General features: G+C 39.2%; 1 protein-coding gene across 5 annotated transcripts in view; it reads right to left on the reverse strand.

The window, feature by feature from the left end:
- The window catches only part of LOC105697780, a 232,841-nt gene that overhangs the window by 109,071 nt on the left and 109,232 nt on the right, over positions 1-14,538 (reverse strand). For all 5 annotated transcript variants that reach the window (XM_023431828.1, XM_023431830.1, XM_023431829.1 and 2 more), the window contains 2 exons: positions 14,236-14,464; positions 11,843-12,040 (listed from right to left, as the gene is read on the reverse strand). In XM_023431828.1, coding sequence (XP_023287596.1) covers positions 11,843-12,040; positions 14,236-14,464 — 427 coding nt within the window. The remainder of the gene's footprint in view (positions 1-11,842; positions 12,041-14,235; positions 14,465-14,538) is intronic.

Consider the following 14,538-nt stretch of genomic DNA (forward strand, 5'->3'; position numbering starts at 1 on the left):
ACAACTGAGATCTAAATCTTCGTATTGCGAAATAGATTAGATTTACGCGTAGTCCGCCATTCAAGTAACAAAGAATCCTAGCGTCAGCGTTTCTGGCGTTCAGCGACCCACTGTCGCCAACCGTCTTATGCTTCATTTACTTCCCGGAAAACGCGTGGAAAACACGCAGAAAGTGAGCGGAATCAACGCATAATGCGTTAGGCGCATTAGGGTTAAGACATTAGGCTTATTGGTTAAGCCGTTTCAAGGCCGCTTCGCGTTTCGCATGCTTTCTGCGTGTATGTAAGTAAGGCATTATAGCGACACCCGAATCACCGATACGCGGAAGTAGGACAAACCCAGAGAAATTAGAATAGGCACTTTGACTACCCCTTGCAGCTTAGTTGTAACAACCTTCAGCAGACAGATAAATACAGCTACCCTGTTATCACATTTACTAATTGCCATTTATTGAGACCCTCCTTAGGTCCGCGGTCCCCGCAGATACTACCAGAGGAGGATCTAGCCGCTTGGGTCATCTCATTAAAACAATAAATACGTTACGCGAGCATTCGAGATAAAATCACTTAATCTATCCCCGAATTCCTTGGGCCTCGCTACCTCCTGGCCGCCACATAACAGGGCATAAACTATTCGAAGTACGTACATCAAACTGAAGTAACGATTTGAATTATAAACTATAATTAGAAATTTGTTAAAGAAACAGTCTTATTCGAAATTATTGGACAAACTATAAAAATGTAATAATCCTTCAAAAACGTTTTACCTAGCCTGAAAGACGCTATACAAATTTCGTAATCAGGTTGTTTCGTCGTTTATACTTGTCCGCAACTTGAAAACGCGCGACTGGATTGTGCGGTAACCAACTTGTTTGGTCTCCCTAACGATGTACGGTGGCTGTCGATACCAAAGTCCGATCAGTTCCCTACACCGACACAGAGTTCTAACAGTCGGGAAGTCCCGAGGACACCTCATTACCAAACGGCGGTCAAACGTCTTCCAAGCCCCCATTGACGCTGTTTTGGGGTGTTTATATACTGTCAAAAGAGGTCGGTGCGGGTGGGGTCGACGGACTTTGGCATAAGGCGTCTCCGTGCGCTGTCAAACACCGGCTGTTGCCTTGCCGATTCTGTAGAATTGCATCTTTGAATCGGCAGCTTTGTCGGACGTTAGTGAACTGGTAAATTTATAAGGTTTTTGAAAAATAGGGCCTACTTCCGTAACACAGGTATGCGTATACATTACATGTACGCGCGAACGCTATTGAGGTCTTAACGCCAAATATCGGTATTTCAATCGGATAAATATTTATAAGTTCGTTGATAAAATGTATAACAAATAGATACTTGACTTAACTAAAAAATGTAACATTTTCTAACTCCTGTCACCTTTTCAAATTGTTCCGTGCTATCTGCTATACTATGATGTGCCGGTAGGACCGTGCGCGTGATCTATGCACCACGATGAAAATCTTCTCGCGAGAATTTGATGACCGCGATATTGAGCGGGAAGGAAGACACCAGCATCGCGAGGAACCAAAAATGACTCGCTTGCTGGACGCGCCAAGAGCAAACCTCGCGCACGTTTAACGAGCGGCAAAATCGCGAGGATGGTATAATAGACTATGTAATAGAGACCGTGGATTCCACGGGTATAAAAGGCGTGGGTTTGCGGATCGGTGCTTCTCTCACCGTTCTTATCCGATCGATAAGCATTGGACCTGTTATCGTTGCGCAACTCCTCCAGACATATCCTATCGCGATACCCTTGCGTGGCCTGACGGCATAGCGCAATCCCGCTAACTAGGGGTCATAATTCCAGGAGACGAGGCGTTGGGTGCCCTCCCGAGTTAGAATACCTAAGCCCCGAGTAACAAGTAAACCTGGGTACTCGAATACGCCGGCATAGTGTCCGGTCGGGATACCCCGAGTCGTCTGAAAAAGGAGGCAAATCGACGGATTCTTCTGCTGTGTACCGACGTCACTTTTTACGCGAATCTAACGGCATGGATCGCTCTCTCCGGGAGATTTGGTGGCATCGCATCGTCCCCCTCCATACGGGAAAGTGAGGCTAAATTCGCCATGGTCTAGCCGGCCGATGGAAAAACCATCGCGGAGGACCTGGTCTGGCATACTCGTGCATGTACTCCCATCTAGCATCATCGCAACGCTCCCCAGGTGATCAACTGTTTGTGGCGACCTAGTAGCCGACGTGCAAATCACACACACGCACGCACGCACGCACGCACGCACGCACGCACGCACGCACGCACGCACGCACGTACGCACGCATGTACGCACGCACACACACCTGGGGATCTAAAAGAATTTCTAAATTCAAAATGGCGGATTCAACATGCTGAATAAAAATTTCAAAATGGTTGGATTTGTATAAAACGGAATTTTAAAGTTTCTGCGGGCGACGAATCCAATCTGATAATAAAATTTCAAAATTAAAAATGGTGGATCAAAAATGGTCAACTTCAACATTGCTGGATTCTTAGAAGGAGAATCCAAATCTGATAACAGTTTTTCAAAATTCAAATTCCAAATTTCAAAATGATTTGATTTTGATAAGAAAGAGTATCTCAAGTTTTATAGGCAAATTCATTCCTCAAATCGTTTTCTTAATGTGGTTTCACTTGAGCATCGAAAGAACATTCTCCGAATTTGTTCTAATGGCTCCTTTGCGGTTATTTCAATATGTGCCGATTTCGAATGAAACCATGAATGAGTTTTGCCTTTTAACTTGAAACCTATTAGGACACCTACCTATTGGACGCGTGACAGTGTCATCTAAACGGTAAGCCGCTTTAAGCAACCTAACCTGCCGTTCCCATCTATCCATATTTCCGTCGGACCCATCCAACGTATTTAAGAGATCTCTAATTATCAAAATACTTATGTTCAGAGTTTCTCCAGTGACCATTTGCGGTGTTTCTATCAGATTTTCGAGTCCTCTTTATCGTCTCCGCTCCGGCCTTCGATCATCACCCAGCCTATTCTTTGTTGTTTGTTTGTATTTCAGTCATTTCACTAAGGTTTTTTATTCGCCAACGATACTTAATGCCTCTCCTTGACGTTCACCCACCACATTCTGCGGTGACCATTAGGTACACCCTCCCAAAGCCGACTCGTAACCCTCGTTCATTCCGTCCTCCTGGGTTCGACTGGACCGTCATTTTGAATTGTCTCGAGGTCTCTCCTAGCTTTTTCTTCTGATTGACGACTTACGGCCTCCTTTTGCTGAACCGCTTCTCTTGGTGCTTTCTGACGCTCATTCTCCTGAGTTTTACGTTTCGCGGTTCCGTGAAGATTCTGAATTAACTTGCTGGTTACTACCAGTTCTTGCAGGGGATATTCGTTTTGTCTCCTAATAAACTCTAGTTCATTCGACTCGTGACCCTCGTTAGATTCGTCCGAATCTCGTGTCTCCGGCTCCCACTGCACTTCTCTTCACAATCCCTTCGGATCGTTCTTCTAGAGACATGAAATGAGTACGTCCTTGTTGCTAGCCGGGTGAGGCCTCTAGATCTCAACACCTTCTTCAGGTCAGCTATTGTTCAGTACTGTGGTGTTCTTCGGATCACACCTCCTTCCCTCCTTCATTTTGCGAGAAGCTTTTCACCCGTAAACCACTGCAAAATCACCCAGGTTTTGATCTTGCTGCCTTGCAATTCAACCCTTAATCCTGATCAGTTCCAGGAAGAAGGCACAATACATTTCCACGGTTCTTCGACAATCAACCACCTAAGCAATTTGATGGTTTCATCGCGCACCGAAGAATCTTCTAGAACGAACCCATCAATACGAACGCCCATTTCGGCATGTGGCGTGTTAGAGATTTTCGAAAATTTATTGCGTAACGCAGGTCTTGATCCCACTTCTGAATTCTGTAAATTTTCTGATTTGAATGCGGAGAGAACACAGTAAAAAAGAGAAACACAATCGCGAGGAAAAATTATTAACCCTTTACACTGGAGGCCTTTTTCGCCCGGACAAACTAGCAACTCGAGCCGATTTTCCGCATGCTTGATGAATTTCATACGGCTAACTTAAGGGGTATGGCCACGGTAGAATTTTCAAAAAAAAAAGGAACGTTTTTTTTTGCTTAAACGATGCTTTAATATCATAAGAATAAGTTAGCATTCGACTTACAGCGAAAAAATTTTTCTTGACCGACTTTGAGCGTGTAACGTAAGCCTACTTGTAGCGCGGCCGTAGAGTACCCGAGCGCACCGCGTGACGCCCTCGGATTTTCGGAGCTATACCATTAGAGAGCACTGGTTGTCTACTTGTACGAAAACATACCTATAGAGCATTATCTAATGCCAGTATGACCGTTGAAAGGACGCCATTCAGTTGCTCTTCTACTTTTTGTACGTAATTTTGTCTTGTGCAAGTTCAAGCACTTTTTTGTGAGCAGCCGAAATGAGTGGCTCAAAAAAAGGTTTATCTATCAAAGAAGGGGATAAAATCAATACTTGGTCTTCGCATAAGACCAATATTTCGAAGCGTAGACTGGTAAATCGATTCTTAGTAGAGGCAAATGCAGAAGGCGTGAGCGCGTCGGCCAAGAAACTACGACTGTCAACGAGTTCGCGTGATACTGACACTAACGCCGAATTCGGTAACAGATTTATAAATTTCGTAACTGCTATGAACGCAATTGCTCAAGTGGTTGTTTGCAAAACGTGCGGTCAAGATGTAAAAATCACTGAATCGCCCATGTGTAGTTTGGGTTTCAAGATCGTAATTTCTTGTAGCCAGTGTGAAAACACTGAAATACCTAATTGCCCTTATGTGAGAAATGGGTATGAAATTAATTGTAGAATTACCTTAACAATGCGATTATTAGGTGTAGGTTTGAATGGTATAAAAACAATTTTGTGCCTTCATGGAATTGCCGCGGTCGATATACCATTCCTTTTATGACAAACTTGTCGAAGCAATTGCTGTAGCAACGAAAACTGTACGTACTGTGCGTAACTATGCGTAGGAAAGCTGAAGAGGAGGAAAATTTTGCCTTAGAAGGCCAACTTTATGAAGCTGGCATCACAGACTAAAGGTAAACAATTTTTTTGGTTCGATTCTTCAAGTTTAACAACAAAAAAGTTATACGTCAAACTTTAAACGCATTTTTCTCAGAACAGCTTTTTTCTAATTCGCGTGATAAATAACTTCGACAAATTTCTTCCGATTGACCAAATTTCTAAATTATCGTTGTAATTGTATTTCGCAGAGAAGTACGTACGGAATTTTGGATTAATTAATAACGTTCCATTTCATGAGCAGTTTTATACGAAATTTTTCACTGGAAATTCACCTGTTAACTTCAAATACCGGCCATTTTCGAACAAATTAATATTTTTAAAATTCCATATGCATTTCTCTAGGTATTTTTATGTAGATTAACGAGAATTTTTTTGTTTTGTTCTAGGTCAAAAATTGTGGACGCCAAATGTCACGCCGTGGAACGTCTCGGAAAAATGATAAAGAAAGCAAATAGGAGTTGTCGGCCATTTTGCATAATAAAATGAATAAAGCAAACAATTTTTGTTACTTTCATATATACACTAAATGTATCTGTAATTAGTTCCATAAATAAATTACTTTTTATACAACAAAAAAATTGTTGAATATGCACATGATTTTATACCCGCTACCGTGGCCATACCCCTTAAAATAATTTCACATACAAATTAACGTATAAAACTAGTATATTTTAATATTTTATGTATCCTTACGTGTGAAACAAGAAAATGTATTAAATATTAAGGACTGTATTGTTGCTTTGTATGGTACTCCATAAAACAATGCCCAAGATGCATCCTCGGCTTGTCGGGACAATTATTGCAGTAATATGTTGTTTGATGTCTTTCGCCGGGCTTATTTCGTTGAGAACAAACCTTGCAATCCATCTTAACTCCTGTTAAAATGACATGTAGTTTTTCATTCGATCAAATTTCGTCGAAAGTAGAGGTCGAAGTAGAAGCTCGATTACAAGTCTGGCGGAAATCTCCTCTCAATTGGTTAACTAAAGTTTTTTCCATTCTGCAGACGACTAAGCGGCTGTTTGTTTCTCTGTTTTTTTATTAATTTGTACAGAACATAAGAATTAACTGAACAAATCTGTAGACCCCCCCCCAAATAGCTTAAGCCAACATTTCAAGGACTTTCTTAGAAAACAATGTATCGAGGCATATTGGTTCTCTCGATTAACGCCGCCCATATATTTTTATATAGTTTATGATAACATTGTTTTTTTTTTTACAGTAACTTCAACATCGCCTCGTAAAATCCTTTTTACGGGCGTTATTCTCGCATTATTTCAAGTGGTCAAAGATATGACGATCCTTTTGTCTTTCCATGTTAGAACTAAAGTATTTCCTTTGCGGTATACTGCCATGGATTTCCTTTGGAATTTTTTTATTCGACATGGGAACTCCTTCCTATTTGTTAGAATCGTCCCAGTTAAATGGCAAGGGGTATCATTTTACACTTCGTTAAATTATACAAACATAATATACTTTGTTGCCGATCGGGTTTCTCCATCAAACCAAATGATGACCGAGAGTCACCTCTTGAGTGCCGCATCGGACCAAGTAGTGACAGAGTCAACTCTCGAGTGCAAAGGGTTAATTCAATCGATTGGCTCTGTCTCAATTAATCTCCCATAATTGGGCTTGATACGGACTAACTTATCGTCCCTTTTGACAATCGACGAACATCGCGGCTCCACCCCCACAGCACGTTGTCCCACCCAAGGATCCTATGCCACAGAGGAGTGCTCAATCCGTATACTCACCATATAATCAAACTCCCCACGCCATTGTGCTACCATAGACGGACCAGTCCCAGTACATTTAACCCTTTCGTTACCTTGGACGAGATATCTCGCGACCCAATACTAGCCGATTAACGCTTTTGACGATAATCTATCGGATCTATCTATCGGATTGCGAAATATCTCGTCAAAAGCGTTGATCGGCTACTATCGGGTCGCGAGATATCTCGTCAAAAGCGTTAATCGGCCAGTATCGGGTCGCGAGATATCTCGTCAAAAGCGTTGATCGGCCAGTATCGGGTCGCGAGATATCTCGTCAAAAGCGTTCATCGGTCAGTATCGGGTCGCAAAATATCTCGTCAAAAGCGTTCATCGGCCAGTATCGGATCGCGAGATATCTCGCCAAAAGCGTTAATCGGTCAGTATTGGGTCGCGAGATATCTCGTCCAAGGTAACGAAAGGGTTAACATTACGAAACAGCATTCTATTCAACATTCTTCGTCTTTTGAACACATTTATTGTAATTTTCGAGAAAACATATTTTATAATCGATTTTACGATTATGGGTACATGAAATAGTAGTTATATTGATTTAAATATATGTTAGTTTAATAAGCGGAAAATTACGGCATTTCAGCTTGAAATTAGAAACAAAAGTATATATTTGTAGTAAGTTTTTATTTGACAGAAGTAGAAACGTACTCTATAAAAATAGAAAAATAATTTGGACATTTTGTATAACAAAAAAAACTGATTGTAAGATATACAATTATTCAGGGAATATGCTTGATACTGCATTGTAATAGAAAAGTATTCTATTTATAATTTGTTACAATCGAATAAATGAAATAATTTAATTTTTACGCAAATGTGCTAGAAACAATAGCCGATGCAACTGAATACATTGCCAGTTTCATTGCCAAAATATTTAAAAGTACTGATCCCGAATTAGGCGATTATATACATACGATTAAATCGGAAAATTCCTCCAGTTTACCATCATCGGTACAGTAATAATCGTTCGGAGGTCTTATTAAACTGTCATTACATTTGTAAAAAATGGGTAAAAAATGCAATCATTTTTTCAGTATGATCTGCATCGATATAAATGGCGGAAAAAATCCTGTCGTAAAAAAATTGACTTTAAAAAGTAAGAAACGGAGAATACTGTCAATAGACATCATCCAATTATTTTGCAAATGGGAGAACAATTATCCGCATGAATGATTTAAATGCAAATAAACAGTGTAATGAAGTCCAACGTGAGAGAGAACGCACATATACCAGCACACCAGAATCGGACAGAAAGCGACACGTAGCTAACAAAATACAAAAACAATTAAGCGAATCACTGTTTTAGTACGTTAATTAATTGAACTAATTTTAAACACACATTTTAACCAATACTCGTTGTTTCAATTAATTCAAATTCGAAACGAAACTCTTTTCTATTTTAATTCAGCAATAAACAATTATCTCACAAAATCTGTTTATGTTACAATTAGTTGTTGGCGATGCATCACCATCTCAAGTAATTTATATTTTCATTTCTATAAAACAAAAAAAGACTGAATGTATGATTCTGTTTCAGACTTCAAGCAGGAATACTGGAACTCTTCGGCATATTAGACCAATATATGTCTTGTATCATCATAATCACAATGTGATTTACTCACAGCCTTAAGATGGATTTCAAAATTTGTTTTTCTAGAAGCTACTATAAAAATGTTAAAAAGATTGACGAGAATTGCTTGAAATACAGTTCCGTCAGGTTGAATGTATTGGGACGGCATCGCAGTGACCCCCCCCCCCCCCCCGTGGAGAAAGAATCGGCGCACAGTGAGGACAGAGACGGGCAAAACTGGTACTAAATCGAACCGTCATGGAGTGATTTTTTAAGTTGCATATTTCTTTCCAGTTCCCTTAGTAGTGTTAAAAGAAAAGCATATATGCAGCTTCTTGAGTTATTTTGATTCGTAAAATTAGTAGAGAATAGTTTGCACAACTTACCAGCACAAGTAAGACGATAAAGCAGCTGTATGAATGATTTTGTTGGTTAGATTATTTACAGCACTAGATCGTAGTCAATGTCATCTTCGTCCGCATCTTCATCACCATGGAAGACCTCATTGGCGTCATGGACGTCATGGACCTTGTCATGAATAGAAACATGTATGGGAGGTTGTAATACATCTAGCGCTTCTTTTAGAAGGCGTTCCTTTTTTATCCTTGCTACTTGTTCCTTGTGAATACGCCTCTAGAACAGAAAGTAGCAAGAAGTAGCGGACAAACTAACGGTTCGAGAATGTCAGACGTGTAACCAATTCGCAGGAGTAGTAATCAAAACTCGGATTAACTCGGAACGTGATTAATAACGTCAAAGTTTCTGCAATAATGTTTGAATATCCTTTATCGCTCATGGCTCTGCTGAGGCCTGCTTTTATAGTGAATATGCACTTCAATACAGATCTATCCTTATGAAGACAGAGGTATTTACCTGAATTTGAGGATTTCATAACCATTCCATTTGTTAAAATAGCACGTCTGAAAGTCACTCCAACAGCCGAGGCTGTTGCGACATAACAGAGTCATGAGCGATAAAGGATACTTAATCATTATTTCAGAAACTTTGACGTTATTAATCACGTTCCGAGTTAATCCGAGTTTTGATTACTACTTCTGCGAATTGGTTACACGTCTGACATTCTCGAACCGTTAGTTTGTCCGCTACTTCTTGCTACTTTCTGTTCTAGAGGCGTATTCACAAGCGACAAGTAGCAAGGATTAAAAAGGAACGCCTTCCAAAAGAAGCCCTAGATGTATTACAACCTCCCATACATGTTTCTATTCATGACGTGGTCGATGACATCGATGACGCCAATTGAGGTCTTCCATGCTTACGAAGATGATGATGAAGATGCGAACGAAGATGACCATGAATATGATGTAGTGCTGTAAATTTCTGACTAATAAAGTCATTCGTACAGCTGCTTTATCATCTTACTGGTACCGGTAAGTTGCGCAAACTATTCCCTACTAATTTTACGAATCAAAATAATCCAAGAAGCTGCATATATGCAACTTACAAAATCACGCCATGATGATTCGATTTAATGCCAGTTTTGATCTTCTCGGGCCCTACTATGCGGCGAATTGAGCAATCCCCTGCAGCATAAGATCCTTGGTCCTACCCATAGATGTTCGTTATATTTAAAATCACGAGCCCTTACAAGATCATTAATGACACAAACTGCATTGAAATGTTGTTTCATTTCTTTCCTGTATCTGTCTAAAAATGAGTAATTTCAACACTATCAATGTGTTTTTATAGTCCCACTTAATAAAAATATATTTAACGGAGACTTTTTATTTTTGTAACGGAAAGCAAATTATTTTGAATAAAGAAAAAAAGCTAAGTTCGCATGAGATCGTACATTTCTTCACAGTTGGACAGGACAGTGCAGTAAAAAACTTCGTTCCGATTTGTATAGGTTTTGGGCCATGAGCGAACAGCTTTGACTTATGTATCAATATATATATATATAGGAAGGTAAGTATAACAATAATATTAGGGTCCAACGTCGAATGCGCGGGAGTGAAATAGAGGGTCAAATGTACTATAATGAATTGACCTCTTGTTTGTGAAATTCGAGGTTCTTGGGGAAAAGCATGTGATTAATGCACAGTTTGTCTCGAATGTTACAAACGCCTAGACAATTTCCAAAATAAAGATGACTAATATAAGTCAAAGGAATGTCTTGGGAACAAGTGTAAAAGAAACTAATCTTAATCGCTAGTTGACACAATTCCACTCCATTAATAATGGAGAACTATCGGATTTCCCGATTCTATCAGAAAGAGATTTTTATTTCCTAGCTCTTAGACAATATCAAATAAAACAGACAAAATCAGATTACAGTGAACATGTTGCCATTGATGGACGATTTAAGATTAAACCTTGTAATGACGTTCGAGCCATCGAATTTACTTCCTGTGGGCTAGTAGTTGGTAACCCTTTGTTTACAACAGCTAGGATACAATCCAGGCACGTCAATAAAACAAAATATTACATTTATATATTGGTAAAAAAAATGAAGAAAAGGACGCCATACGTGCGTCCTACTGTGTTTGCAAAAACGGATTTAGGACTGTGTTGACCGTTGTGCCACCATAATTATCATAATACGGTATCCAGGTTATGCTCGGCACCTTGTTGGGTCTATAGAAGCATCGTTTGAACATACCTATTGTGATATAGCTGTATATCACAGTCTAAGGGTGTATAAGCATGGGAGCGACATCGCCGGAAGGCGCGCTATTTGTAATCAAAGTCAAGTGTAGAGTAGTTTTTCAAGATGTCAGGTACGACCGTAATCGCTTCCGCTAAAAAGTGTATTTCGTTACTAATAAAGTTGTATATCTTACTCTGGAAAGAGTCAGCGGTTCCTGAGAGACTATATTATGCCTATAAGACATTATTAAAACGTTCAACATGACTGATGACAACCCTATCGTGTGTTAAATTAATTATTCAACAGCTTATATAAGGTAGAGCATACAATGAATTGAACTAAATTTTTATTCGTGAATGAATTCAGTTAGACCCACATCCTAATATATGACTCATTGCTATTCGCCATATGGCCCATCTCAAGACGAAGTTCTTTGGGGAAACAGTGCTAATTTTTGAGTTAATCGAGAAATAGTTCCTCTAAAAATTGTAGGTGTTCAAACAAGAAACTTGAATAAAAAAGAAAAAAAGTATGACCCGATTAAAACAACAAGTGTTGCTTGCTGTAATGTCACTAGTGTAAATACATATTCCTTCATATTTTTCCCATTTTTCCTGTTCGAGAACATGTAACTCTAATACGTAACTTTCCGACTAAATCCTGAGTTTTCAAATATCCTCTTGAATCATTTAAAATGGGACACCCACTATAAATAAGTACATATTTAAGGGTGCATTATTAGTTGGTGGAAATATTGTACATTAACAAATTCTTTACTTCAGTTTTCATAGGCCGCTTTAAAGGGAAATATGTAGCTACATTACCTTAGCCGCATCGAGACTGTGGTCGCGATCCCGAGGCCTCCGACTCGTGACAGGACTTCCTCCGGCAGATTGGTCCGGAGGACCATGCGCCACTAAGGGCAAACTGCGTGTCGGATCTAATCGCAATTGTTTCACGATATCTTCTATTAATTCCACAAACGTCTCACATTGAGACTGAGGTAACAAATTTTCGGCTACCTGCATGATAGAAATATTTATAGCAAACCTTAATTTCAGAAAAACATTGACAATGGACCGCCTTTAATAAGAACAGGTTCCACCAACATCGATTCAATCATTGATTACCTAACCGTAGCGGAAGTTAATATCCAAATTAAGTATGGGTTATGGCGATAAGAAAGGGAATTTTGAAAGATTAGTTGCTAGCGCGCACACGTTTCGTTAACAAGGGTGAACCAATTTTTCTGAAATTTCAACACGGGATACAGAGACGCTAAAATCACTACTGACCCTAAAACAATGAATTTCTAAAAAAAAAAAAAATGGTTATTTAGTGTAAACCAGAATCAAGTCATATTTTTGTCATCATTCACTTCTAAAAAGCTCCAAAGTAACAATTGAGAGTGCCAGGAGTAATGCTCAATAATTTGAAACATGATGGTCACAAAATTATATTAATTAATTAATTAAATCCGAAAATGGGAAAAATGTATATCTTTGAATTCCGGGTGTACGACGTAGGTACCCCGTGCGCTGTAGCTGCTCTCAGGACATAAAATTAATTGCCACTGAATACAACAGGTCGCAGTATAGCCGAGTAGACTATCAAAAATCACGAATTCAGGACATCTCTTGAGTATTACTTCAATCTCTTCATAATCATTCTGCAGAAATTAAATATACAGTTTTCGATTTTTTGTATTTGTTTGGTTTAACAGTAGATCATCTTCCCGTTTTTTCATCATAATCCTCATTCCCTTTCTTGGCACATGCTTTCGGCACAACTGAGAGTATAATTTAATAATCGAAATCAAAGATAATGATACACATGTAAACTCCCTCACACCCTCAGTTAAGGATGCGTCTCCACTGTGAAGGTACAATAGGGTACAACAGTAAAAGTATCCCTTTCATTTTGAGTCTCCATGTGTAGGGCCGCATCTATTGGCAGTATCTCTCAGAGATGACAAACTACAGCGTAGTGGGTATAATCCCACAGTCAGAGTCATGAAGTTGTCCGATCACGATTTCGTGATGGCCGAAGGTTTCGTTACACTCAACTCAAATTTACTCCAAGTGCGCCTAAAGAAGTTTCACTTCAATGAAGGAACAGATGATCTAATAACGAAAGTGAAGAATACTTGCCGAGAGCGAATAGCAAGCGAATTTAAGGTGAAGTGAAACCCCCTTCAAATCAGTCGATTCGAATACAACACTTTTTTTTAAGGGTATTAGACCAAACTGGCCGAAACTTTGACAAATCACTCCTGATCGTCTAAGAATTGTCCTGACACATTCAAAATTTGGGTGGGGCAAAATTGGAAGAAATTTTTTAAGTTAGCCCTGACCAGAACCAAAATGGCGCCGAGCTCTCATATTTCGATCGCTGTACAATTATTGAAGGCTATGAAATGAGAAACGAAAGGGTCAGGACAATTTTATGACAATTTGGAACACTTTGGTAATCGATAAACTCGCATTTGAACGGGATAAAGGCAAAAAAAGTGTTGAATGTGCTTGTATGCTAAATTGATGGTAATACGAGGTATCGGAGTGAAAATTTAATTAACTTGGAAATCACAGATGGCGCAGGGGGTCCCTTTGCAGTCAATTAGGGCCCCAGAAAGCACGAATCCAGAGGATTTCTGGAGTCTTACTTCGATTTCTTTATAATTATTGTACGAAAACGACAGGTGGAGTATGCCATTTGGTACAATATCCAATATAATTCGACCCAGCTGTCAATATTAAAACAAACGTCGGCAACGTAGGCATTTAGAAAAATCTTCTTTATCGGCGTCGATCAAGTTCCTCGACGTGTTTCACTTCACCTTAATTTCACAAACTGAATCTTTTGATAAGCGAAATCTCATTTGGAAATCAATACCGTCGAAAGAACTCAAATTATTTGTTCTTTCTTTCAAAATTCACAGTCTCCTTTCAATAAAATCAAGAATATATTCATCGTTTTTGTTATTAGAAAGCGTCAATACATACTTGACATTATCCGTGTTTTCTTAATATTTATGACCGTTTTTGGGTTAAGGTACGATTAACTGATGCTCAATGATTGAATTTGACTGGTTAGAGTAGGTAGCGATTAATAGAAGTTAATCGACCGTTACTATGTGATGAAGCGCACAACTCATTGTAACCGAGGACTATTATTTAACCGAGGTTGGTGGAATTAGGCCTAAATATTCTAAGCATACCAGATTATTTGCAATATCGGTAGGCACCATGTCATCACGGTCAAATTTGAAAGTTACGGTTTTTTGCTTGCTCGTGTCCAGTTGGCACTCTACAGTCATTGATTGACCTTCGCCACTGCTTACGGATAAAACTGTGAGTTTAATACCCGGTTTCCTGCGCTTTGTACCGGAACGTTTTACTCTGCACCTTTCTGGTACCGGAACACTTTCCGAATTTTCTGGGGTAATTCTGTAACGATGGGAATATGTTTAATAATACAAAAAACGCTAAGAAATATATCAGAAAATCAAATTAAATGTTAA

This window comes from Orussus abietinus, unplaced genomic scaffold, assembly GCF_000612105.2.
Source record: "Orussus abietinus isolate OABI.00-Male unplaced genomic scaffold, Oabi_2.0 scaffold126, whole genome shotgun sequence".
NCBI classification, from domain to species: Eukaryota; Metazoa; Arthropoda; class Insecta; order Hymenoptera; family Orussidae; genus Orussus; species Orussus abietinus.